Below are 25,447 nucleotides of genomic sequence, written 5' to 3'. Positions count from 1 at the left end.
CCTCCTGATGAACAACCCCTTTAATATATATTAAAATAGGTGTGTTACACAATATAATTATATATATATATATATATATATATATATATATATACACATAGAGATTAAATGCATCATAGAATGGTGGTCTCAACCGTATTATAGTGGACCTTCAGGGTTGCATGCCATTCACCAGGGGATCGCCTTGTGTATTTCAGGTTACCTCCTACCCAGAGGGTCCACTATCACACAGGTGAGACCCTTCCATTTCTTATTTACTATTTGTTTTCTGTATTTTTGGTGCTTTTAAGCTCTTAATACATGTATGTATATGTCTCAAGATAGATGCAATTCTAGAGGCCCATTTTAATCAGTCTATTAAAAAGTTATGTGTTATGGAGTTACTTTGCTGGCGAAACATAGTTGTGTATAGTGAATAGCAGACATGAGGGTAGTTATCTTTGCCCATCAGCTCAGGGAGAACTGAAAATGATCACAGCCTGCAGAAGGAAATAGTGCAATGCAAAATGTCATAGAAGGCCCAGAAATAATTTTATTCCTCATTTACACACTTTACTTTTGCGTGATAACAGCTATTTATGTTCCATTTGGCATGGGTACGTCTACATTCAGCATGAATTTACAACTGGAGACATTTCTTGGGATTAGTGGAGAGGTCTAAATGGTTAGACACCCAACGATCAGCTTTTTAATCTGCTAACCTATGAATAGAGAATACTCTTCTTGGCATAACCCTTTAGACTTGGGGCAGGGTTGTAATATTACCCCTTTATAAAGCATTGGTGCACCCTAATTCCTGGTTCACATCTGTGTTCCGAATTTCATTCGGGGACCCCCCAAACGGAATACCGAACGTATTGTCAAGTGGTGAGCAATGAAAGCACATGGACCCCATAGACTATAAAGGGGTCCGTGTGTTTTCCGTGTGGTGTCCACATGAATCATGCGGAGAGAAAAGTAATTCAAGGACTACTTTCCTCTATGCACGATTCATGCGGACTCCATGCGGAAAACACACAGACCCCATTATGGTCTATGGGGTCCATGTGCTTTCATTGCTCACCACTTTTTAATGCGTTCGGTATTCTGTTCGGGGGGTCCCCAAGCGGACTTCCTGAATGGAATACTGAACGCAGAAGTGAACCAGGCCTCATCTGCAATATGTAACTCAGTTTTGGGTACTACGGTCATAGAAAAAAAATAAGGAGAAATTTAAAAAAGTGTTAGATTTATTTAGTCTTGAGAAGGGGAGTCTCAGGGGGACATGATAAACCTGTATAAATATAAGATATACTGTACAAAAATATGGTGAAAACCTTCTCCATAAAAATTCTCCTCAAAAAGACAAGTGGGCACCCCCTCTGTATGGAGAGGCGACAAGGCTTCTTACCTCAGGAGCTGGTCAGGGTTGTTCCCATTGACATCTTCAAAAAAAAAAAAAAAAGTGTTCGACATTAATATTTTTCTGTATGACATCTATGTGACTATATAGAACCTAATGGCCTAAGTTTTTCTTCCAGCTATAACTATTTCACTGACTCCACATGCAGATTAATGTGTATATAAAACCAAATCATGACCATTGAATCTTAGTGTTCTGGCTTTATTTAACATCTTTTAAAATACAAATGTATAAAAACACTGATAGCTATCCATTCAGATTTCAGGCCTTAAATAAAAAGCAAAAAAAAAAAAACCTGGAATGTATTGTATAGGTTTCATATGATTTGTTTCCTACCCACAGAATATAGAGTTTTTTTTTTTTTTTCAAAGGCAAATTCTGTGGGATAATGTAAGGACACAAACGTGAAAAAAAAATATTAAAAATGACCTTTTGATATTTAGTGGCATCTTATACTTAACAAGCAGACAATTTTAAGATGGATGCAAAAAACAAACAAGCCGACACGCACACACATAAAATGATGGTACCATGGCTGCTCATTTACTATAAAGTGAACAGCACTGATTTAGGGGGGGTTTTTAATTTTTTTTTTTTAAAGTTTTATTGTAAAATTAGAGAATTTTTTTTCCTAAATTATAACATGATTGAAAAGACATTTCATGGAATATTTTACTTGAGTCAACACTGTTTTTCAGAGATGTTTTGGCCATTTTTCAGTCTTCTTGAAGTCCCACAATATGGCATATATGTTTATTGTATATGATGACACATGATAAGGTGATGGAAGCACAGTAATTCATTATTTCTTTAGCACGTAGACATAATGTGATGTAGGCAGCACAACCTGATTCACAAACAACAATGTTCACAGACAGAAAAAAGTATGAACACTTGTGGTGCAAGGAGCCATTTTCTTAAAATACTGCAGCTTAGATTTAGAATGATTTTCTTTTCTGAGAACCTACCACGGTTGACCAGCAAGTGGTGCTGTTGAGCCAAATAACCAGGATGCCGTTTGGACTCCCTGATTGAAAAAATACACAGTTAGAAACCTAAACCTGGAGGGAACTCTACAAAGAGCTCTGTAATGTGACCATTATAGGGAAGTTACAGGCCACCACATGAAGAACGTACCACAGAAATACTGAGTGGTTTTAGATTATTAACCAGATGCTAAGACCCGATTCTACTTACTGTTTAACAGTACAAAGCCCTGCATTTATTAAACATAAGATGAGCTACATTTTCTACGTTGTGTAGACTCACTATGAAAAGAGAAGCTTTGGTAATGTACCCCATAAGGAAGCAGAGACTGACAGAAGATCGCTTCACAACAGGCACTGTGTCCAAGCAAATCACTTTCCAGTACTAGCATGAAATTGAAAAACATACTTCGGAAACATAATGTACCATTGAACTGATCAACATCTAAGTCATGGGCAAATGTTCAGATTTTTCTTTTAAGACATGTACCCTGCGTGCCAATGAACACATTGGCAGACTATGATACCAGTCATATTGTCTAAAGTGTAATCACAGTGCCGTCCTCCTCCACCCCTCCCTTGGGAATCACCAAGCTATTCCTTGGGTCAGCCTTTAGACTGCTCAGAATTTTGTGGATGCTTCCATTACTCTCCCGGCCAGAATGGTTAAGAGCCAAGTCTCTTTCCAATCTATGGCTAAGGCTGCTGCCATTAATTCGGGAAAGGCTACCGGAAGGTAGGCTGTGAGATTTGGGAATGTTGCGTGGCTCAAGGCTGCCTTCGATGACAATATCAGCATCATCGTCACTCTCCATGTCATCAGGATTAAAATTCTGTAATAGGTGAGCAGATGGTAAGCTGTGATGGCTGGCCGTGCTGTCTGTCGATTGGCCAGAGCTGCCAGACATCCGGCTACTCCGGATAACATTGTTTCTTTGGTTTGCAGGTTTGACAGTAATGATTAAGTTGTGGCTGTTGGCAATCATCATATCTGTGACCTGGTCAAGTGTCTTTCCAGCTACCTCAATGCCATTGACTTCTAGAACCTCATCGTTTACAGCAAGTAGGCCCGTGCTCTCCGCCAGTCCACCCGGAACCATCCTAGAAATGAAGATCCCTGGTACCTTCTCCAATCCATGAGGGGTAACTCTGACACTGGTGCCATCACGGATATAGAATCCCAGAGGTTTTTCACATCCATGCCTATACAATCTTACACGTCTATGTGTCTCAGGAAGTATGTCCACATCAATAATAGAGGAGACTGGCCTAAAGTCATGAGGCATGCTAATGTTGATATGAGATTTCTTATGGCGAAGGCTGTCATTCCGTAACGTCACCAAAGCATTCTTCTTCTTTCTGTTTAATGTTGCAGACCCAAAGGTGTTGTAGTCGACTTCCTCTGCAAATAGAGGGAACAAAACAAATGAGTAAGACACTGTAACAACAATATAGTATATGTCAATCTACTGCAAGGGCCTCAGTATAGGATGGGGATAGAAGAGTGTTTTGCATAGAATATATTTATTATTTTCTATTAAAAAAAGAAAAAAAACATACTTGAAGAAAAAGACGTCAAGAGACAAAAAACACAGTTGACAAAGGCTGGCAGAACAGAGCAGAATGTCATTGTAAGCAGAGATTTTATCACTACGTCTGTCAGGTCCAGTCATGTCACAAGCACAAAGAGACCACAATGTGGATTAGCAAATCCACAAAGGCATGCCGGCACATAAACTACATGGAATAAATAGGAGGAAAGGAATGAAAGATGTATACATGCTATAAGGAAGGATGAATATTCAATGTGATACTGGCATCAGTTTATTACCAGTGTCTAGACATACTGCAGGACAGTCCTGCAATAGACCAATTTCTAGCAGACCTAGGTGTTATGTTACTTGGAAAATAGATATTTCAGGTCTTTGTTTCATTTTGGGCTGTCAGGAAATTTCCCATCCCTGACCCAGGTAATGGAGCCTTCTATCAGCTCTTGTAGGTGCAGTTAGCTGCTAAGTGTGAACTTTCTAACTTCTTATTCTGCATTACTAGCTCTATTTTCAGGAAAATCAGGAGTTTATTCTTATGCAAATTAACTGAAAAGGGATTTAGGGGCGTGTCCTCTCCTGCCAGGGCTTCACTCTCTGATCTACATATCCCCCAACTGCCACCCAGCTCCCCTCCCCATTGCATGAGTGACATCTTCCACTTTATCTGCAGCTAGGAGTGGATATCTAGAGAGGAGAGCAAAGCCCTGGCGGGAGAGGACACGCCACTAAAGCCCTTTTCAGCTCATTTGTATAACAAAATTCTGATTTTCATGAAAACAATGCTGCAATGCAGAAGAAGAAAGACCTCATTGAAAATTGTAAAAACTGGCCTACGTGGTACTGGAATTAGCTAGACAATGTTAATTCTGCTGACAGACTCCCTTTAATTTCATATTAAGCCCTTAAAGGGGCTCTATCACTAGGAAAAGTCATTTTTAACTAATCACATGCTTGCATAGGCTTTAGAAAGTCTATTCCACACCTACCTTTAGTATGTAGATTGCCTCAGTGGTTTCTGAATAAGTCCGTTTTTATTCATATGCTAATGAGCTTTCAGCCAGCTCAGGAAGTTCCCAGCAGCCTCCTCTCTCCTATTATCTCCTATGTGTGTGAGGCAAACAGGAAGCTGAGTCATCATCAGCAGCAGCAGCAGTCTCCCATAGAAAACAATAGGAGAGGTGTGCACGATCTATCGTGCACCAGTCTAATTAGCATATGAATACAAACGGACTTATTTAGAAACCACTGAGGCAATCTACATACTAAAGGTAGGTGTGACTTTCTAAAGGTTATGCAAGGATGTGATTAGTTAAAAATGACTTTTCCTAGTGATAGAGCCCCTTTAAGGACACCGCCTGTTTTGGCTTTCAGGACACATCAGCTTTCTCAATTTTCTTCAAATCTCTCTCTTTTGAGAAGCAAGGGATGTCCAGCTTGAAAAACAAACAAACAAAAAACAAACAACACAACCAAGCATGGAAAGAAATATTTATAACAGTAAAAGGTCATGCACACGACCGTGTGCTAGGTCAGTGTGCTATACGTTTTTTTCCCAGATCGCACACTGACCCATAAAGACCAGCACCGATCCAGTCTCTTCCGCTCTTCTCCTCGCCCCTGTCCATTACCTGTTGCTCTCCTCCAAATAAGAGCAGTAGTTCTGGAGGATGCATAATGGAGAGGTGACGTTCTTATCTCATTTCTTTTTGTTTCAGCACAATGGCTCAGTGGTTAGAAGGGTTTCCTTACAGTACTGCGGTCTTAGGTTCAAAGACGACTAAAGGCAACATCTATATGGAATTTGTATTTTCTTCCCATGTTTCTTTTGGCTTCCTCCCACATTTCAAAAATATACTAATAGGTAATTTGGCTACCCATACAGAATTACCCTTGTGGGTGTTTGGGGGGGGGGGGGGAGGACCAGTACAGCAGCTATGAGCCCCCCTTCTCCACAACACTCCATGTGCTTTGAGCCCCTTGTATGAGGAAAGCACGTGATTAACAACAGTCTGACTAGAATGGCTTTTTGAACACCAGGGGGTGCTGTTACAAGCAGATTACTGTATTCAGCTAGGTTTGCAAAATAACTTTATAAAAAAAAAATAAAAAATAAGTCGTCTCTCTTCCCGCAGGACCTAATACAGAGTTGTCAAAATCCTAACCACTGGGAACAGTTGGTCCGGGTACCCCATATCCCATATTTACATTAATTTTCTACTTACCATATATACTTGAGTATAAGCCGACCCGAATATAATTGATTTTACCACAAAAAACTGGGAAAACTTATTGACTCTAGTATAAACCAAGGATGGGGGGGGGGGGGGTGAAATGCAGCAGCTAATGGAAAATTTCAAAGATTAAAATGGCCAGAGTTTTTGGGTGCAGAAGTTGCTGGGGAAGGGGAGGGGGTGTTTTGGTTGTCTGTCTGCCCCTTTCCTGAGCTTGAGGAATGGGGCTTTTTCCCCCCTACTTGGAATTCAGCCTGACTGAATATAGGGTATCTGCAGTGCTCCTATTAAACCCTTCCCGACGGAATAGGAGCACTGCAGATACCCTTTCAGACACAGGGATACCTAATGTGTATGTGTTTCACAGTAATTTTCTACTTCTATATGTATTCTAGGGAAAGGAGGGATTTAGAACTTTTATTTATTTTATTTTTAAGGGTTTGTTTTTTTTTCACTATTTTATTAGCCCCCCTAGGGGACCTGAACCTGCAATCATTTGATTGCAAGTCCCATAGACGGCAATACAAGTGTATTGCCAATCTATGGGAGATTCTATACATTACTATTGCGGATGGTCATAGACCAGCCGCAATAGTGATATTGCTATGACAGGCCTAGGAGCCTTCATTAGGCTCCTGGCTGTCACCAGAACAGGTCGGCTCCCGGGCTCATTTTAAACTTTAAAATCATGCTGATAGAGCCCCACATATTCGTGAATAGCCTTTTTAAAGGCTATTCAGGCACCGTAAATGTTATATTAAACTACCCCCCAGTTTTAAAATAATACCCTAAAAAAGAATGTGCTCTACTTACGGATCGTGCATGCTGGGCGGGCATTCAGGGTGTGTCTTCATCTTCATCCACGCCTCTTCTTCCTCCGATGTCCTTGGGTCCCATCCTCCTCCGGCGCTCGCGAACGGACATTGATTAAAAAAATAAGCCTGGGCGCATGCGCAGTAGAAGCCGCATGCTACTGCGCTTCCGCCCAGGCCATTTTTTTTTATCAATGTCCGTTCGCGAGCACCGGAGGAGGACGGAACCCGAGGACATCGGAGGAAGAGGAGGCGTGGATGAAGATGAAGACACACCCTGAATGCCCGCCCAGCATGCACGATCCGTAAGTAGAGCACATTCTTTTTTAGGGTATTATTTTAAAACTGGGGAGTAGTTTAATATAACATTTACGGTGCCTGAATAGCCTTTTTAAAGGCTATTCACGCATATGTGGGGCTCTATCAGCATGATTTTGCTGATAGAGCCCCTTTAAAGGGTTTTGGTGACGGGGCCTGCAGCATCGCCACGCTACTGATGCTGCAGGAAACCAGCAGCGGCAGGAGCTTGGCTATGCTACTTGAAAAATCACAGGTCCACAGGTGTCTTGCCGACTCGTGAGCAAGTTAGGTGGGTTATCCTGGGTACAACAAAGTCATATATGTGGGTATAAACTGCAGTATGGGTTCACAGCAGGTCACAGAAGTAAACCGTCATCATTTTGCTTTTGAAGCACAGATTCAGATCTTTGGTTTTTAGATGCCATGTCATGTTGTCGTCCCTTAGGTGCCTGTAAAGCAGAATTCCATAGAAATTGACCCATTTTTAAAATTTGCACCACTCAGGCTACGTTAGGTCCGTCTGGGTAACCCAAACAATGGAAAGCCGTCTGCTAAAACAGCCGTTACCCACAGACCCCATAGACTATAGTGGGATCTGTCGGATTTCAAATGTTTTTATGCTGAGAACGATGGAGAGAAGAAGTCCTTGTGCAGATGTGAGCTTGGTCTCAAATAATTTGTGAATAATAGTCTTCTAGATTTGTATGCATAGTAAAAAGTGAATATGTAAGCTGTTTGGGGCACAATGGATACACCAAATTCACACTATTTTCCTTGTTTCTAGTTTGGGGGGGCATTTAGGGGGTCAGTTCTGGTGAGTTTTCCTCTCATAATCTCTAATTCAGTGGTGTACCCTGATATACACTTGCACAGTTTACACATTTTCCTTCCTGCACCAGTCAGTTTTGTTTTTTTGTTGTTTCATTGTACAAGCTTTATTTAGTTTTTACTTCTTTGGTGATGTAGCCATATGAGGGCTTGTTTTTTGTGGAATGAGATTTATTCTGTAATGTTTGTAATGGCACCATTCTGGGGTGCCTATAACTTATTTACTAAAAGTTTATTAACACTTTCTGTGTGGGAAAAAAAAGGAAATTCTGTCATTGCTTTTTAACATTTAAAATTTTTTGCTATCCACCATATAGCATAATTAATAAGTTATCTTTATTCTATGGGTTGGTATGATTACAGAAATTCTTTATTATTATTATTTTTTAGTTACTAATTTTGCAGGAAAAAAACCCAACTTTTTTCTTACCCCCCCAAAATGTTCACTGTGCGAACAGAACCCATGGCCATTGATCAGTTAAGTGGGGGGAGGAAAGTGGAGCATAACTGTTTAAGTGTACCTGCACTGAGTCTCCTATTATACTCGGGGTTTGGAAGAAATCCCAGAGTATAATAATGGCAATTCTGATCTGGGTGATTAAACTGGCAAGTCAACCTTGCAAATATTTGCAAAAAGCTTGTGAGGATCACTCTTCTCAAGAAATAAAACTCCAACCGATCAATGGTGGAGGCGGGACATACAGCCCGTGATCACCTGAGTAGGAATTTCCTGTGTGTCAAAAGACCTAGGAGTGTTGGAGCCAGAAGAGCAATTGGGATTGGTGAGAGTAAAGTACCGTTTTTTTCCCCATTCACGATGGAGGCCTTTCATACAACACCAGAGGCATGTTTCTACTTTTAAAATGCCTGAAATACAACTATTTGACACCCCCCCCCCCAACTTCTTTTCCGTACATTACACACACAAGCCCATATACAGAGAGGCAGGGTACAGCTCTTAATACAAAAGCAAGGGAAAGAATATAAGAAATGATGCCAAAATGTGTAAATAAGGTACAGTATATTATAAAATTTAATAATGACACATATGATGCTAAAAAAATAAAATCATCATAAGCTGGTCAAAAGTTTACACTTTAATGTTTTGTAATTCTGTGGAAAACCCCTTTAAAAACCAACAAGATATAGTTGGAAAGACTGTTCCTACAGCTGTTTCTTTCAAGACAAAGCTGCCAGATGCAAAATACAAAGGCTCTGCCAGATAAGTTTCTATAAACAGTTTTCTACAAAATGTCAGGTTCTTAGAGGGACACGTGGTCGCAGAACCACACACCACTCTATGGACTTTCCTTTGGGAACCATACTCTACTAATTGACAGTTCTGGAAAACACTTCAAAGACACAAATGCTGCCAAGAAAAAAAAACAACTAAATCTCTTCAGCCAGCTTAGGAGTTAGGACAGCAGAGATGTGTCATCCCTTTAAACTACAAATGACTGGGCAGTGTCAAGATTAGACGGAGCTTTTCCCCCACAGTCATTCTAAACAAGGTACTGTTTAGACCACTGGGAATGATCAGCACCTCACACACAGCGTCTCACTGAAGCAATTTATAAGGCAAGCCCTTTAATGTCTAATGCTTTACGTAAGATCATTAACATTTCTCAAGTTCACAGTAGACAGAATTATAGACTGGGTTTAATTGTGAGGTTCATCCGTATCCAGTTGAGATAACTATAAAATATATAAAGTAACAACCTTCAGGTTTTATGGAAGGAGAGATCATCTTATGGCTTTAATGGGGATAAGTGTCTGATTGTTGAGGATCTGACGGCTGGGACACGTGTGTGTGTGTGTGTGGGGGGGGGAATCATAAGTACAGGTTCCTTGAAAAATGAAGAGATAGAATAAAAAATGGCCACTGCTCCATCGTGTGGGACGGATAGAAATCACAAATAGTACGGTGCTAGTTCAATAGACGTCAATGGATCAATAGCCTTGCATGCATACTGCTACATTATTTACTCAGAGGACTACTAGGTAACTACAGGGTTAACAGCAGTTCACAAACTGACTGTGCCTGGCTGCAAAACAAAGTTAGGGTAGGTTCATACGGGTTTTTTTGCTCAGGATTTTGAGGCCGTATCCACCTCAAAATCCTGACAAAAAAGACGACTCCCATTGAAATCAATGGTAGGCGGTCAGGTCTTTTTCCAGGAGCTGTTTGTTCCGGCTCCCAGAAAAAGAAGCGAGGTGCTCATTCTTCAGGCCGATTCGCCTCGCGATTCGGTCTGAAGACACTCCCTCCTCCTGACTAGGCCCATTCATTGGGCCTAACCCAGAGCAGAGTGTGCGACTGGATGCTGGTTCAGTCATGGCTACCCGGTTTTTGGTCCGGACCCTGAGGCAGCCTACGCCTCAGGTTCCAGACCAAAAAACCCAACGTAAACTTACCCTTAGAACTAGTCCTGGGCGATTTATATCCGAGGTAAAATTAAAGGTGATTTTTATCTGATTACAATTAATGGGCAATTATTTTAGGACACTCCCCTGCTGACACAACCTGCCACTGAACTCTGGATTAAGTCATTCACGCATCCGCAATCCTGACTGCTTAGTGCACAGTCCGAGACAGATCCTTTAGCCATTGGGAGTGAGACAGGATGGGATCAGTGCAAAATAAGTGAAATAATCAATGTGAGCAATGTCTCATCAATTCATTGAACCGACTTTCCTTTTGGTTATTTTGCTATTAATTGTCCAGCTCTATTTATAACCTGCAGGTAGAAGAGAGAAGAACATGGACACTTGCTGACACAGAGGCAACTGCACAGTAATTTTGTATCTCACCCCAAGTGCTTTCTTCATACCAATACATTTATTACTTCTCTTTAATGCCCTTAATAAATAGGGAGAATAAGGGAGCAGAACTTCTGATTGACTATTTTTTTTGTGGTTGTACAATTTGCTGCATTCTCATCTACAGCTGGAAAACAACACAACAGAAAGATAAGCTGACACATACCACGCAGACTGGAGCCCAAAGGACAGCCTGGCTCCGTCAGATGCATGTGGCCCTTTCAACACATATGCCAGGAGCTTTCTCTGATGTATATGCAAAGCTTAATGCTCAGAGAATTATTTATAAGTGTAGGTTGTCTAGTGATCCCTGCTATATGTCAGGTAAATGCACCCCTCTGCCCCATTTTACTACATCCGTAGGAGTGTGACTGGGTGCCATTAGCTGATTGTGAACACATACATGAATAATGCCTGCCTGACACTTACCTTACTGGTTTTCCTAGCTGTACAATAAAAGGGAAGAGGATTAGCAGCTTCTCTCCTACGCACGTTCATATTTCCTTAGAAAAACTAACAACCCAGTCATAATGCAATTTTAAAGAAGCCCAGGTAAATAATTTATTGGCTTGCAATGCTGAGAGCTGACTGAGCAAACTAATATAATGATCTGTCCATTATTCTGTCTGCTGGGCATTCTAATTTAGGCATCATAAGTGCTTCTTATTGTACTAAACATTGCTTAGATCACATACAATACATTTCTAATATACACTACAGGATCCTGTTGTATGAGGTTGCTGGGTTCAGGATCCTGTGGTAAAATTCCTTCAATAATATAAGGGAGCCAGTAAAACTGACCACAAACAAAGTTTCCCCCTCCCTCCCCAATTTCCTGATATTTTTTACCCGATAACCCATTACTCTAAATAGGGATAATGGAGAAAACAACTACCAGATCTCTGGTTGTGGCTTATCTCACAGAGAACAAAAGATTTGGCCATGTTAAAATTCAACATGCCCAATGCCTCTCTCCCCAAACATCTGCCACCTGTATATAGACTACACGGAGAAAAGCATTGGAGAACTCTTAAATCATTCAATTCAGGAGTTTCCTAAAAGTTGCAGACACTCCGAGAACTCTATAACTGCAGAGTTCCAAACCCTCATTAGGCCACGGCCCCATGTAGCGAGCCACAGCTAAAAAGCGCTGTGGGAAAAACGCATTGCGGTTTTTCCCCACAGAGCTTTTCACAGAAAGTCTGCCCCAGCCTTCAAAGGGTATAAAAGCAACGTTTTATACAGTATCTGATGGGTGGGGTTGAACACCTAGACCCTCCATTGATCAGAAGATCTGGTTACCTGTGCACAGGATGCAGCTCTACTTCTATTCAAGTAATAGGGAAAGAGCTGCAGCCACGTCAACTGTATGTTGGTGGGGCAGGGTAAGGGTGAATTCACACTGAGTAAACGCTAGCTTATTCTGAACGTAAAACACGTTCAGAATAAGCGGCGTCTAAAGCAGCTCCATTCATTTCTATGGGAGCGGGGATACGAGCGCTCCCCATAGAAATGAATGGGCTGCTTCTTTCACTCCGTGCAGTCCCATTGAAGTGAATGGGGAGTGCCGGCGTGTACGCTTCGGCATGAGCAGAGCTTGCCGTATACGCCGGCACTCCCCATTCACTTCAATGGGACTGCACGGAGTGAAAGAAGCAGCCCATTCATTTCTATGGGGAGCGCTCGTATCCCCGCTCCCATAGAAATGAATGGAGCTGCTTTAGACGCCGCTTATTCTGAACGTGTTTTACGTTCAGAATAAGCTAGCGTTTACTCAGTGTGAATTCACCCTAATGCAGCTATGTACCTATTGCATGAGTAGAAGCAGATCTGCTTGTGGTCCAGTGGACAGCAATAGCTAGGTCTGCTTCTACTGCACAGAATGGTATTACTTACAATCATGCAAACTAGAAGCAGGAATGCCACATATCTTGATAAAGATTTTATTCTAACAGAGATCTCAATCGACATGCACACTAGCAAGCAAGGTTGGGTTGACTAGCATGCATCAGTTTGGAGAAGGCACTTTTTTGTGCCAGTATGAGAGTGTGCCCCAATGCACAAAGCAAGGTCCAAAAAGGCATGGCTGGGTGAGTTTATTGTACAAGAACTTCTCTGGCCATTCAGAGCCCTGACCTCAACCACATCAAACACCTATAGGATTAACTACAATGGAGAGTGCAAGCCAGGGTGGCTCAGTGGTTAGCACTGTAGTCTTGCAGCATTGGGGTCCCAGGCTTGAATCCAACCAAGGACAACATCTGCTAGGAGTTTGCATGTTTTTGTGTGGGTTTACTCCCAGACATACTCATAGGAAATGTAGCTTGTGAGTCCTATATGGGATAGTGGCTGACAAAATCTGTAAAAGTGCTGCAGAATATGTTGGCGTTATACAAGTAAGCAAAATAAACAAATCCAACATCAGTGTTTGACCTCTCCAAAGTTCTTCCCATATACACTCCAAAATGTGTAATAAAGCGTTCCTGCAGTAGAGTGGTAGCCGCTGTGGTACAGAGGGGTGCCAGATTTCACATTTATGCCTATAGATTTAGAATGTAATGACACAAAAATTTCTATAGGTATAATGGGTGTCAGAGTACTTTGTCCATATTATATAGTTGGCTGCTTCCTCCTGAAGTAAGGCAGGTTTAGCAGATATATATCCAATATTTATAACCAACCTAAGGGTCATGCGGTCAGTTTTCCGGAGAAACCCCTTTTATTTGCATATCTGTTGTATTCTATGATGAGATCTTGCATGTATGTATTTCCTCCACAATGTAGTAAGATACCACTGAATTATCTGAAACCAACAGCTGGAAAATCTAGCTGTGAAATAACTCCTCCTGGGGTTTGTTCTTGACCATTTGCCAAGTGCATTAACAAGATCTTTGCTGCATGTATTGTAATATGTATTGTAATATGTACTGCAAGTTCTCCAGAGCTGCAGATTTGTTAGCGGCGTCCAAGCTCCATATATAAAATTGCTTAATGCTCTGTTTACTTTAGACCATATAAAGTGCAATATAAAATACCATTTAACAGCTCATTTATAGCTTTTTTTTCATTTAGAAAACACAGTCAGTGGAAAAAGCTTTGGGGAAATTACGCAATGTTGTGAGCCAGATCAGAAGGGTTCCCACACTCCCCAGCACAGTGCCGGCACCTGCCCAACCGAATGAAATGCTTGAGGCAGATTTCCAGCTGGCTTTCCACACAACTGGAATTCCATGCAGCCTCCAGCAGCACAGTAGCCTGGTGACAGGAGGAGAACAATGTATCAGCGGCACGAGGAAGCCATCAGAGACCTGCAAGGGGTTGTACACAAAATACTAGTCTGATTAGAGGAGAAATAACAGATCTCCCATAATGACTTACATATCTCAATGTCATTGGTAAAAATTATCATTACTAGGGGGCGATCACTTACATACTGAGGTAAAAGAAAACTGCAGAACACACCATTTAGATTCTGCATTGGAAAAAAGCAGTAAATGCACTGTATGAAAATGACAAACACGACATTCGTATAGAAACATGCCTGACTGCTTACAGATCCCTCCACCCCTTCTTAATTCTGAGCATGCACAGGAAAAATAAAGCGGGAAAAACGGATTGCAAGACACACACAAACAAATTACTATCTGTTGCTAATCCGTTTGTGACTTTTACCATGAGTTCGCCCTTAAAAGGGGTATTTTGAAGTAATAAAGTTTCGACAGGTTACTAGATTATGAGCATCACAGTGGTCTTAGCAGTCATGCAGTAAGTGATGGGACAAGTCTAGCAACGGGTCATCACTTAAAACTGCACAGCACGTTACAGAACTATGGCCAAACCAGACTGGCCAACCATCTAATGTGTATGGTGGCATGTTAAATTTCAACACCTGACCTTTTTGTGCTGCGGCCTCTTCAAACAGCTGATCAGCAGGGGCCCAGGAATCAGAACCCTGCTGATCTTCAATTGACCGCTTCTATAGACAGACAATTATTAAGCCCTTCAGGCTGAGGCTCCACGTTGCGAAAATACCTTTTTTTGTTGCAGATTTTTCAGTGGTTTTTCTGAGTTACACTTAGGAATGGATTATTATTATTTATTTTTATAGCACCATTAATTTCATGGTGCTTTTTATTTGGATTGAGCCCAAGGTAGACATAAAAGTGTTTCCTAAATATATCCCATTCTTTTTGTAAAGATTCTTGGTTTTGGCAAAAAAAAAAAAAAAAAAAAAATGCGTTTCTGCAACATTGGGCATTGGTTTACTCCCCTCTCTCCACTCAGAACATGTGCATGCTGTGCAGAGCCAAGCATGCAGGTCTATGTAGGATTGGTAAAAATAGGTTCATCAGCTATCTAATGAGTTTGGCCAGACTTTGTTAGGAAAATCCAGTTAAATATTAGAGATTAAATGTCAAACGGATCCTCATGTTATACAAGAAAACGTACAAGCTTGTCTTGTAAAGTAACTTTACTCCCTGTCTAAATTACATGTTAGTAAAAAAGCCTCATACCACCCCTACCCCACCCTTCCCCAGTCCACAGAAATCAGATGCGATCTCTTGCGGCTGAGTTCCCTGTGACACACATAACTCAATCTAAAAAGCAGGCCTGACACCAGAAGAATAGTCATGTTTACAACAGAGCCATGCAGCTCAGAAATGTCCTGTTTGGGATGTGGATCGGTTTAATTACAATGTATTTAGCTCAATCACATAGTGCTTTCTGTATTATCCTTGGAGGATATAAGCAGCACTCTACATGCCTATACAAGAACCACCTCCCGATGAAAAGAAAAGTGCAGAGGCAGCTGGAAAGCACTCAGCCCTTCCCTCCAGACACAACCAGCCTGGCTACATATGAGATGCATCTAGGGCATGCTTAGCATAATTTACAACACACAGCTCCATGGCCCCAGGAGTAGGCATTGTTACCAGGTTGAGTGAGGGCAATAAAATGTTACAATCAGAATCAACATTTTTAACACATTGCTACATTTCTTCCATAGAGCTTCATGATTTTTCAGTGTAGCTCCTCTCTGTAGCCATCTTATACTGCATTCTAGAAAATTCTGGTACTTTTTTTTTTTTTTTAATCACAAATTTCCTGTTTGCAACTGGAATGCCCCACACCAAACATCAATAGATCAATTTAATCTATAGCAGCCTCCAAGTTGCTCAGAGTACGGCAGGTGACATTGGTGCCGTGGTCTGTGTCGTTAGCGTCTGTTGGGGGACCCTAAAAAAGGAGAGCTGGACTGATAAAACAGCAGTTACACACAGAGACCAGTGGACCCCAAGGACCACATTGAAAAATGTCCTCCACACTTTTCTCTGCTGATTTTCGGCGATTTCTGTGACTAAGTCTTCAATGTAGAGTCCAGCGCAGATGTGAACCCATCCGCATCAGCATGCCAGGTACAGTATATCAAAGTACCTGGTCTGCTCGGTCTCCTCCTATGTGACAGTTGGCTCAAGTCTATGGGACACTAGTACAGTGCCCTCAACCACAACTGTCAAGAATACAGTGAGAGCATGGCAGTGCCCACCACGTAAACAATGCCAGGAGGTGCGTGCCTGGGAAAACAGCTGATCTGTGGGGATCCCAACAGTCACACTCCTGCTGATCTACAATTTTTGGCTTATCTTAAAAGGATTCTACCATTAAGCTACTTTTTTTTCTAATTACCACGTCGGAATAGCCTTAAGAAAGGCTATTCGTCTCCTACCTTTAGACGTGGTCTCCGTCGCGCCGTACCATAGAAATACCAGTTTTAACCGGTATGCAAATGAGTTCTCCGCAGCAATGAGGGCGGGCCCCAGCGCTGAAAGGCCGATGAGCGCATCCCCATTGCTGCCCGAGAGCTCTTTCCTGCGCCGCCGGGGCCCGCCCTCATTGCTGCGGAGAGCTCATTTGCATACCGGTTAAAACCGGTATTTCTACGGAACGGCGCGACGGAGACCACGTCTAAAGGTAGGAGACGAATAGCCTTTCTTAAGGCTATTCCGACGTGTTCATTAGAAAAAAAAAAAAAAAAAGGTAGTTTAATGGTAGAATCCCTTTAATGACAGGCCATCAATATTCACATGTATCTAAATTGGGGTCTTAATACTCATTAATAAAAAAGGTACATATTTTTATAGGGGTATTTTTGTTACTGATATTTTCTCGCTCTCAAACCCCTTTACTTATTTAGCAATGTTCCCAAATTATGAAACAAATCTGCATTTAAAACACATGTGGATGTATGCTAAGGCTTAGTTCATGTCTAGCATTTATAGCATTCAACTTGCCTCATATGCCAAAAATAAAAAAAATAGTGCTTTCAGCATACATTTGGGTAGTGTCCTTGGGCACAGTATTTTCTCCAATGAAATGAAAAGCAGCCAGCTAGGCCCTAAATATAGTACTGTCTCACAGCGACAATTCGTAGCTACACTGCTCAAGTTCTCAGTTTATGAGCAATACAAAGCAGATGACACATAGCAGCCTCTACAAATAAATTCAGAGAATACTGCAATTTAGGCCTCATGCACACGAGAAAAACACAGCTAGTACACTGACCCTTTCATTGCTATGGCCCTTTACACACAACCTTGTATGGGGCAGTGAGCAAACTACAGGACAGGTCCGTTTTGCGGACCATGCTCATTGCTTTATTCCTGAATGCCGATCATCAAGAAGGTGATACAAATCCTGAAGCCAAATTCCCATATTCTGAAGAAATATTTATAACTGGACTCTGCATCAGATAGAAGCCACACGCTCCATTTCTTTAACAAGTGGTAATGCTCATTTTACTGGAGCTTCTGCCAAGAAATGTACTGGCTAAAGTCATACTGGACTTACGCCTCACAAAATAAAGAGGTTTTTTTTTTCCTCATCAGCACTTTTCTTTTGTTACTTCATTTAAAGAAATGACAAAAAAAAATTCCCTGTACCCAACTTCTCAAAGATAAATAAGGTCTCATTTAGTCCCAAGACATTAACGCAGTGGTTCAAAGTTGCTAAATCCTGTTATTCTGTCTCTGTCATTACAGTAGGATTGTTTTGTGTGTCTATTTCATGTACTATGTTATAAACCACTCTGAAATGGCACAATGTTGCTGCTAAGGATCAGTTTTCGCTACATATTGCTGGTAGAACAGAATGGTACTTTTTTCTAACATCTAGACACGTGTAACTACCATAATACGCCCCCCCCCAAAAAAAAAAAATAAAAAAATAAAAAAATAAATTATATATATATATATGTATATATATATATATATATATATATATATATATATATATATATATATTTTTTTTTTTTTTTTTTCTACAAAGCAGCTCATTGAGAACACAGCCCAGTTCCCAAGGCTTTCTTGCCAAATAAATCTCCCCTAAATTCTACTTTAAAGGACAGTCAATTTATTACAGTTGAACCTGGGGGATGGGAGTTGGGAGTTTTTGACAGGTGAAGGATAGAGGCCAATGCAAAAGGTGTCCGACCGTGCTTTACTCACCCTTCTCTGTTGAAAACACATGCAGGCTTGGGTGCATCTATCGTGTATATATATAGGAAGAGTCTGCAGGAGCAGCAGTGAACTGACAGCTATTGAAAGTATATTGCCAGCTTTAGAAGCCTAGCTAAGGTCCTATAATTCATTGGCCTAGCAATCAGTGATGTAAAAATAACACTTGTCACAATGCAAATCACCAGAGCTAGCTGGGAGATCGGAGATCAGAAGCCGGGTGAATTTAGCAAGGATTAGTAGTCTATTATTAGACAAGTAATGCAACGCTTTTACAAATCTGAAGATTTTTTTTGCCAATTTATTTTATATGTAAATTAGAAAATGTTCAAAATAAGAGTCAGTAATGGTACAAATTGTCTAAAACGCCAACATCTTTAATTCCTCAGTTTTAAAAGGGAATGCCACGTTAAAGCCCCGCTCCAGACATCTGTACTATGCTATAGCCTTATAGTACGGGGAATACTAATGTAAAGTGAGCAATGCACCTGCCAAAGCACACATATCATCCGAAAGTCCCTTATTATTATGCAAGTCTAAGGGTGCATGCACACTACGTAACGCCGGGCGTGTATGAGAGCCGTACACGCCGGCATTACAGCAGGGCTGCCGAACACTTCCCATTCACTTCAATGGGAGCGCTCGTAAACGCCGCTGTTACGAGCGCTCCCATTGAAGTGAATGGGAAGTGTTCGGCAGTCTGCCGTAATGCCGGCGTGTACGGCTCTCATACACGCCCGGCCTTACTCAGTGTGCATGCACCCTAAGAGTGTAACAACCATGCTTTCAGCGTAAGGTCCTGTTCACACGTGGAGCGGATTGGCAGATTTTGGTCCTGAGAGTGATGCAGGAAGCCGTATCACAATAGGGCCAAATTGTGCCTGCCAAGACTGTTGCGGCTTCCTACAGTCGCTGCTTCCGACAGTCGCGGCTTCCCCCTCTGGAGTAGGCTCAAATGAGTGAACCTAGTCCGGAGGGTGCTGCCGTGAGGCAGAGACCAGGGCTGAATCAGTCGCAGAGTCCGCCTGAAGAAAGGGCAGCTCGTTTCTGAAAAAAGTAAGCTGGCGGTCTACATAGACCTCCATCGTGAGGGGGCGGATTATGACGTGGATTCAGCACCATAATCCACCTCCTCTTGCACCACGTGAATGGGGCCTTACATAAAGTGACTTCCAGCTAGTATGCGACTTGGCAGGGCAGTTTGCCAATCACATAACCGGCTGGGACAAGTGTTCAGAGGCTGAATAAAGTGATTGGTGCACCAAGTGAGTGAGTGCATCATTCACTTAATTATCTCATATACCCTACAATTACCAAAATTTGGACATGTGTGGAAAAAAATCAAGAAATTTTTGGCTATGGACACATCCCTGTGGTATGGCCACACCTTTTTTGGCCTTGGCCACTCCCCATCTGGGCATCTCCACACCCCCTTTAGTAGGTGATCAGTCTCCCATTTGTGTGCAGGGAGTACAAAATATACTGGTCATATCCGCTTTTCAGATGTGTCCAGCACATAAACGGACCGAGACATATATAAAAGTGACTGATAGCCTGGCGACCTGTTAGGATAGATGGCTCTTCCACGAGGTCACTCCTTTTTTGGGTCCTTCCAGACGGGTTGGTAAGTATGATATGACATCAGTCAATTCTGAATTAGTAGAAAGGGACCCTCTTCAGGATACGCTCCTATTAGCCAGAAAGGCATAAAGTGCATCTCTTATCAGGACCTGTCCTACACAGATAATCCATTGATTTGTCACAGCACTTTGTAGTGAGGATGGTGCCTATGGTGGCAGTCCAAGGAAGCTGACCATGTACTTAGAAATTTCCCACAGATTACGCCATCATTTGGAGTTCTAACAGGAGTAAACTTTATGATTAGCTTATTGTTAAAAGGACCCTTGTAACAAGTAGGGATTGTCCAGAGAGTTCTGTCTTTTAAAGAGGACCTTTCACCATTTTTGGGCACATGCAGTGTTATATACTGCTGGAAAGCTGACAGTGCGCTGAATTCAGTGCACTGTCGGCTTTCCCGATCTGTGCCCGCTGTAAAGAGCTTACGGTGCCGGTACCGTAGTGCTCTATGGTCAGAAGGGCGTTTCTGACCATTAGCCAGAGACGTCCTTCTGCCTCGCGGCGCCAATCGCGCTGTGCTGTGGAGCCGGGAGGAACGCCTCCTCCCTCTGCTCACACAGCTCGTCCATAGACGAGTATTATCAGGAGAGGGAGGGGGGAGTTCCTCCCCGCTCCACAGCACAGCGCGATAGGCGCCGCGAGGCAGAAGGACGTCTCTGGCTAATGGTCAGAAACGCCCTTCTGACCATAGAGCACTACGGTACCGGCACCGTAAGCTCTTTACAGCGGGCACAGATCGGGAAAGCCGACAGTGCGCTGAATTCAGCGCACTGTCAGCTTTCCAGCAGTATATAACGCTGCATGTGCCCAAAAGTGGTGAAAGGTCCTCTTTAAGTAGTAATAGTTTCAAACCCCCTGAATTCTTCTGGCAGGTGAGAGGGAGAAAACGTGAAAAAATAAACTATGCCCAAGGGGCCAGTTTTCAGAGGATGAACACTAGTTCAGATGTTCCCTACACTTTAATGACTTTATGAAACAGGGAACAGTGTCTACCTGCTGAAATGGCCCTGCACAGGAAGACTCAGATCCTTCAGAAGTTACACTTCAAATTATTAGCAGCCTCTTAAAGGGGTTCTATCAGCAAAATTATGCTGTATGAGCCCCACATATGCGTGAATACCCTATAAAAAGGGCACTGCTAATGTTATTTTACTCCCCCCCCCCCCCCCGTTTTAAAATAATACCCTAAAAACGAATATGCTAAATTTACTTATCGTGCACTGTCCGACGTCATCTTCTGGCACGCTTTCCTCTTATTTCTTCTTGCAGTGATGCCCTCTGATCCTGGCTCTTCCCTGGCTTCATCGTCCTCTTCTTTCAGCAGGATTGGTTCAAATCCCACACGTGTGTAGTACGCTCGTGTGGTTCTAAGCGGAACTGAGCATGCTCAGTAGCTCATTCGCTTCCCCCCTTCCCCCCTGTACACCCGGAGGGAGCGCTACTACGCACACACGGGATTTGAACCAATCCCACCGGAAGAGGAGGACGATGAAGCCGGGGAAGAGCCAGGACCAGAAAGCGTCGCTGCAAGAAGAAAGAAGAGGAAGGCGTGCCAGAAGAGGACGTCGGACAGTACACGACTGCCCACTGTGCACGATAAGTATAATTAGCATATTCATTTTTAGGGTATTATTTTAAAACGGGAGGGGTGTAAAATAACATTAGTGGTGCCTGAATAGCCTATTTAAAGGCTATTCACGCATATTTGGGCTCATACTGCAAAATTTTGCTGATAGAGTAAAGTTTTTTCAGCCATGGAGTTCAATGTTTTAGGAACACTGAGAACAAGATCAACCAGAAAAATCCAAGATAAGGGATGAGTCAGGGTGTGGTAAGAGTTTATATCGCCCTTAAAGCACATTCTCTGAACTATACCAGAAAGAACTATGCAGACCAAGGTTACACTTTCAGTTTTACAATGCTTCCACGATATAGATGCAATTCAATATTTTGATTTTTTTGAGTCAAAATAAAACTTGCTCCAAAGTGGTTCCTTATAACTAAGAAAAAGATGTTGAACCCATGGTCAATCACAGACAAATAAATCCCCGCTTTCTCCTCCTTCTACAACTGTGATAGTTATGTTGTGATACTTGTATGAGCAGTCATGTAGAGAAACAATATGTCATGGTGGCCGTAGCGTAAAAGACATATGGGGGATCAGGACACTGTGAATTTATGTAAAACCTTTTAATAATGCTAAAGAAAAAAAAAAAAAAACATAATTCTTATTTCAAGAAGAGATATTCAGATGTTCTGTAGCTATTGCAAATGAGCGCAGACCTCTCTCAGTCTATATGGAAATTATAGCTTCATGAAGTAAGGCTTGAAGGCAAGTGTAAGGAGTCTACAAGAACCACAACCCCCTTTTAGCAAACACTCAGCAAAATGTACTGTCAAATCAACAGATATCAAGGCCTGAGTAGTAACAGAATGAGAAAATTCCTCCAGTTTGACTCAGATCCATTCTCCACTCTAGATAACAGATAAGCACAAGCCTCAATGGAGATTGCACCAGAGAATCACTGAAAAACTTCTCTCTGAGGCCACTGTGAGAAAAGGCAAGAAATAGAATATATTAATAATAATAATAATAATAATAATAATAATAATAATAATAATAATAAAGAGCTTGCACTCCACAGTTATAACTGCTTGTAGTTTTAATTCATATGAATATGACATAACTCTTGATCGGGCAACTTACAATGTGTAAGTTGCTCTGTCCTCATGTCCCCCTTCTCGATTGGAAAGACATTGCGCTTTCTCCACAGTGCCTCCAGTCGCATATCTTCATGTTCCCTGAATCAATACTACTGGATATACTTGAATTTTGGCGACATTTCTAATGTGACTCTCTAATATTCATTACAAATAAAAGCAAAACTAAAGCAGATATTCCTGTGGGGTGCAGTCTTTGCTAAAAATTAGGGTATCTTGGGTGTCACGCAGTTCCCTTTCAATAACGTTTTTCAGTTTGTAAGTTTTTTTTTTTTTTTTTTTATCTACAGACTAGATCTTTGACCCATGAAGAGGCCATCCAATATACAATGTTCAACACAGAGTTAAGTTGGTCATACACTTTAGATAGCCAATGGGCAAATGATTTTTTGGCAGACAACTGTTCCTCTTGAGACAAACAGATTCATAGAAAGTCAGAAAGAAAGGGGTATAGCTCTTGTTATAGTATTCTAACTAGAGATCATCCCCTGGACCCTGTCTGATCAAAACTTCTGAGATACATAAAGGTACCCTTTATGCCCTCAATGACCACGTCTGCCAGCATTGCTTTTCAGGCAGGTTGCGCTATATGTCTATGATGATGATATGGTTTAAAGCTTGTTTTTGCACAAGTTAAGGATGGGTGAGACTGCAATAGGAAACAACTCGATAGTCAATTCTACAAGCCAGACCTTGAAAATGGGATTTTAAAAACACTTTTGTGTCTTCACTGTCACGTTGTTTTGTATGTATTGTATTTACCCATTTTATACATGGAAAATTAAAAGTTAAATTTTAAGAAAAAGGACATCTCAGGAGTGCAGACTGGAATATATTTTGCATCATACGTGTTGTCGTCTGCCCCAGGAGTCTGGGATTTTCTAGCCGTGCACCCTGAAGATTGGACCATAAAATGGAGATCTGGTGAGCCACTACTTTATTTCTACTGTTGATTCTATTAATTCTACTTTGCTGACATTTAGCATTCATCCAGTAGTGGTGTTAAGCCAAAGGAGAGCTCACATTTTAAGGCTAGGACTATATAACAACACGTCACTTTACTACATAGCATCTCATGATTGTCAATGGTTGTATTTCGATCTGTGACCTCACACAAGAGGGACATAACAGTCACAAGAAAATCCAACACTGTTAGACTTTGGTTGCAAATTATATGTGACTTTTCAATAAACTTGTATTTATAACAATAATACATTTTATTTATATAGCGCCAACATATTCCGCAGCACTGTACAATTTGTAAGGTTCAGATACAGACTGATACATAACAAAGAACTTAATTTCACACAATGGGACTGAGGGCCCTGCTCAAGAGAGCTTACAATCTATGATATTTCATTTGTGACTTGAATGTAACATGTATGAAGTCTGGCTGTCTAAAATAGTTACAAAACAGTAAGTTGGCCTAGGCTGAAGCCCCAGTCAATTCATTCTCATTAGGCTAGGTCAGCACAACAGAAAGTCACAAGACTAAAAACATTTGCACGATTTCATTTGCATAAATATTTTTTGGGATGCAATTTGATGATAATCAGACATGTCGCAAGCAAGTCGCAGTAGCATACAACTTGCAATGAAATGTATAATAGCAAAGACACATGGAGATCGCATGAAGGTTTGCAACAGTTGTTTTATATTCATAGTTGGTCACATGTTGCAATGTGAACACACAACCACTTGATACCATCTTATGATGCCACAATGCAAACTTCATATAGCATGACACAAAGCCTTATGCTCCCTGTCTACGTTCAGAAAACACTGCCTTGACTCATAAAACAGCAGCATCAGTTATCAACAAACACTCTCCTAGACCAGGTGTTCCCGAGCAAGGAACGTCCCTGGAATGCCAGATGCTACAAAGGATCAGACTAAAGCTTGGAATAACACACATATTTATTGCCAAACAAGATGAAAAGTAATAAAGTGAAAACAAGAATGTGATCTGAGGCCCCAAACCCTTACAAGAATGCAGAGGATTACATATAAGATGTACTTCAGTAGCCTCAGCCCTACTCTTACAGGAAAATGGTCTGTTTATGCAAGACCAAGACCTCAATTATCCCAAAATAAAACAGGCATTGCTAACTGGTGTACAGTCTATAGACACTTCAGTTTGCGGACCCTTTGCATATGCAACAGTTGTAAAACTTTCACATCATTGTCACATGTCACTTTTCCAGCTATTAGGAAAAGTTTGCATCTTTCTCCGCATCTCAAGATAAAGATCTCATGGCTGCTCTAGCTGCGACAAGCTTGTTTTAACAACATGCGATATGGACTGCAGATTGGCAAACACGTGGCAAGATTTTCTTCTGTTTGCTTTTAGCATTCATTTCTATGTTTACATATACTCTTGTTTTACTATGCTATTTTCATTATAAAACTGTCACATGAATAGGCAGACACCTACCAAAAAAACTGTATGGTTTGTCTTCTTATCTACAACTGCTTCCTTGTAGAGGAGATGCTGATAATACACAGAATAAAGCAGTAGATTAACCAGTCTGCTCCATAGAGATGTGTGAGGCTGAATAAGGAGCAGGATATAATGTAAACAAGCAGTCAGATTGAAGACAAGAAGCAGGAGAACAGCTTAGTAACGCTTGGTTCACACTAGTGTT

The 25,447-nt window shown here is 41.5% G+C and overlaps 1 protein-coding gene across 1 annotated transcript in view; it reads right to left on the bottom strand.

Moving 5' to 3' along the window:
- Nucleotides 1-2,072: 2,072 nt before the first annotated feature.
- Nucleotides 2,073-25,447, bottom strand: part of PARD6G (par-6 family cell polarity regulator gamma) — a 73,346-nt gene continuing 49,971 nt past the window's right edge. The window contains exon 3 of the mRNA XM_075270949.1: nt 2,073-3,790. Within this exon, the coding sequence (XP_075127050.1) occupies nt 2,928-3,790 (863 nt within the window). The 3' untranslated portion in view covers nt 2,073-2,927. The remainder of the gene's footprint in view (nt 3,791-25,447) is intronic.

The sequence above is a fragment of the Leptodactylus fuscus genome, chromosome 4 (assembly GCF_031893055.1).
Source record: "Leptodactylus fuscus isolate aLepFus1 chromosome 4, aLepFus1.hap2, whole genome shotgun sequence".
Lineage (NCBI taxonomy): Eukaryota > Metazoa > Chordata > Amphibia > Anura > Leptodactylidae > Leptodactylus > Leptodactylus fuscus.
This window is presented reverse-complemented; position numbering and strand designations above follow the sequence as displayed.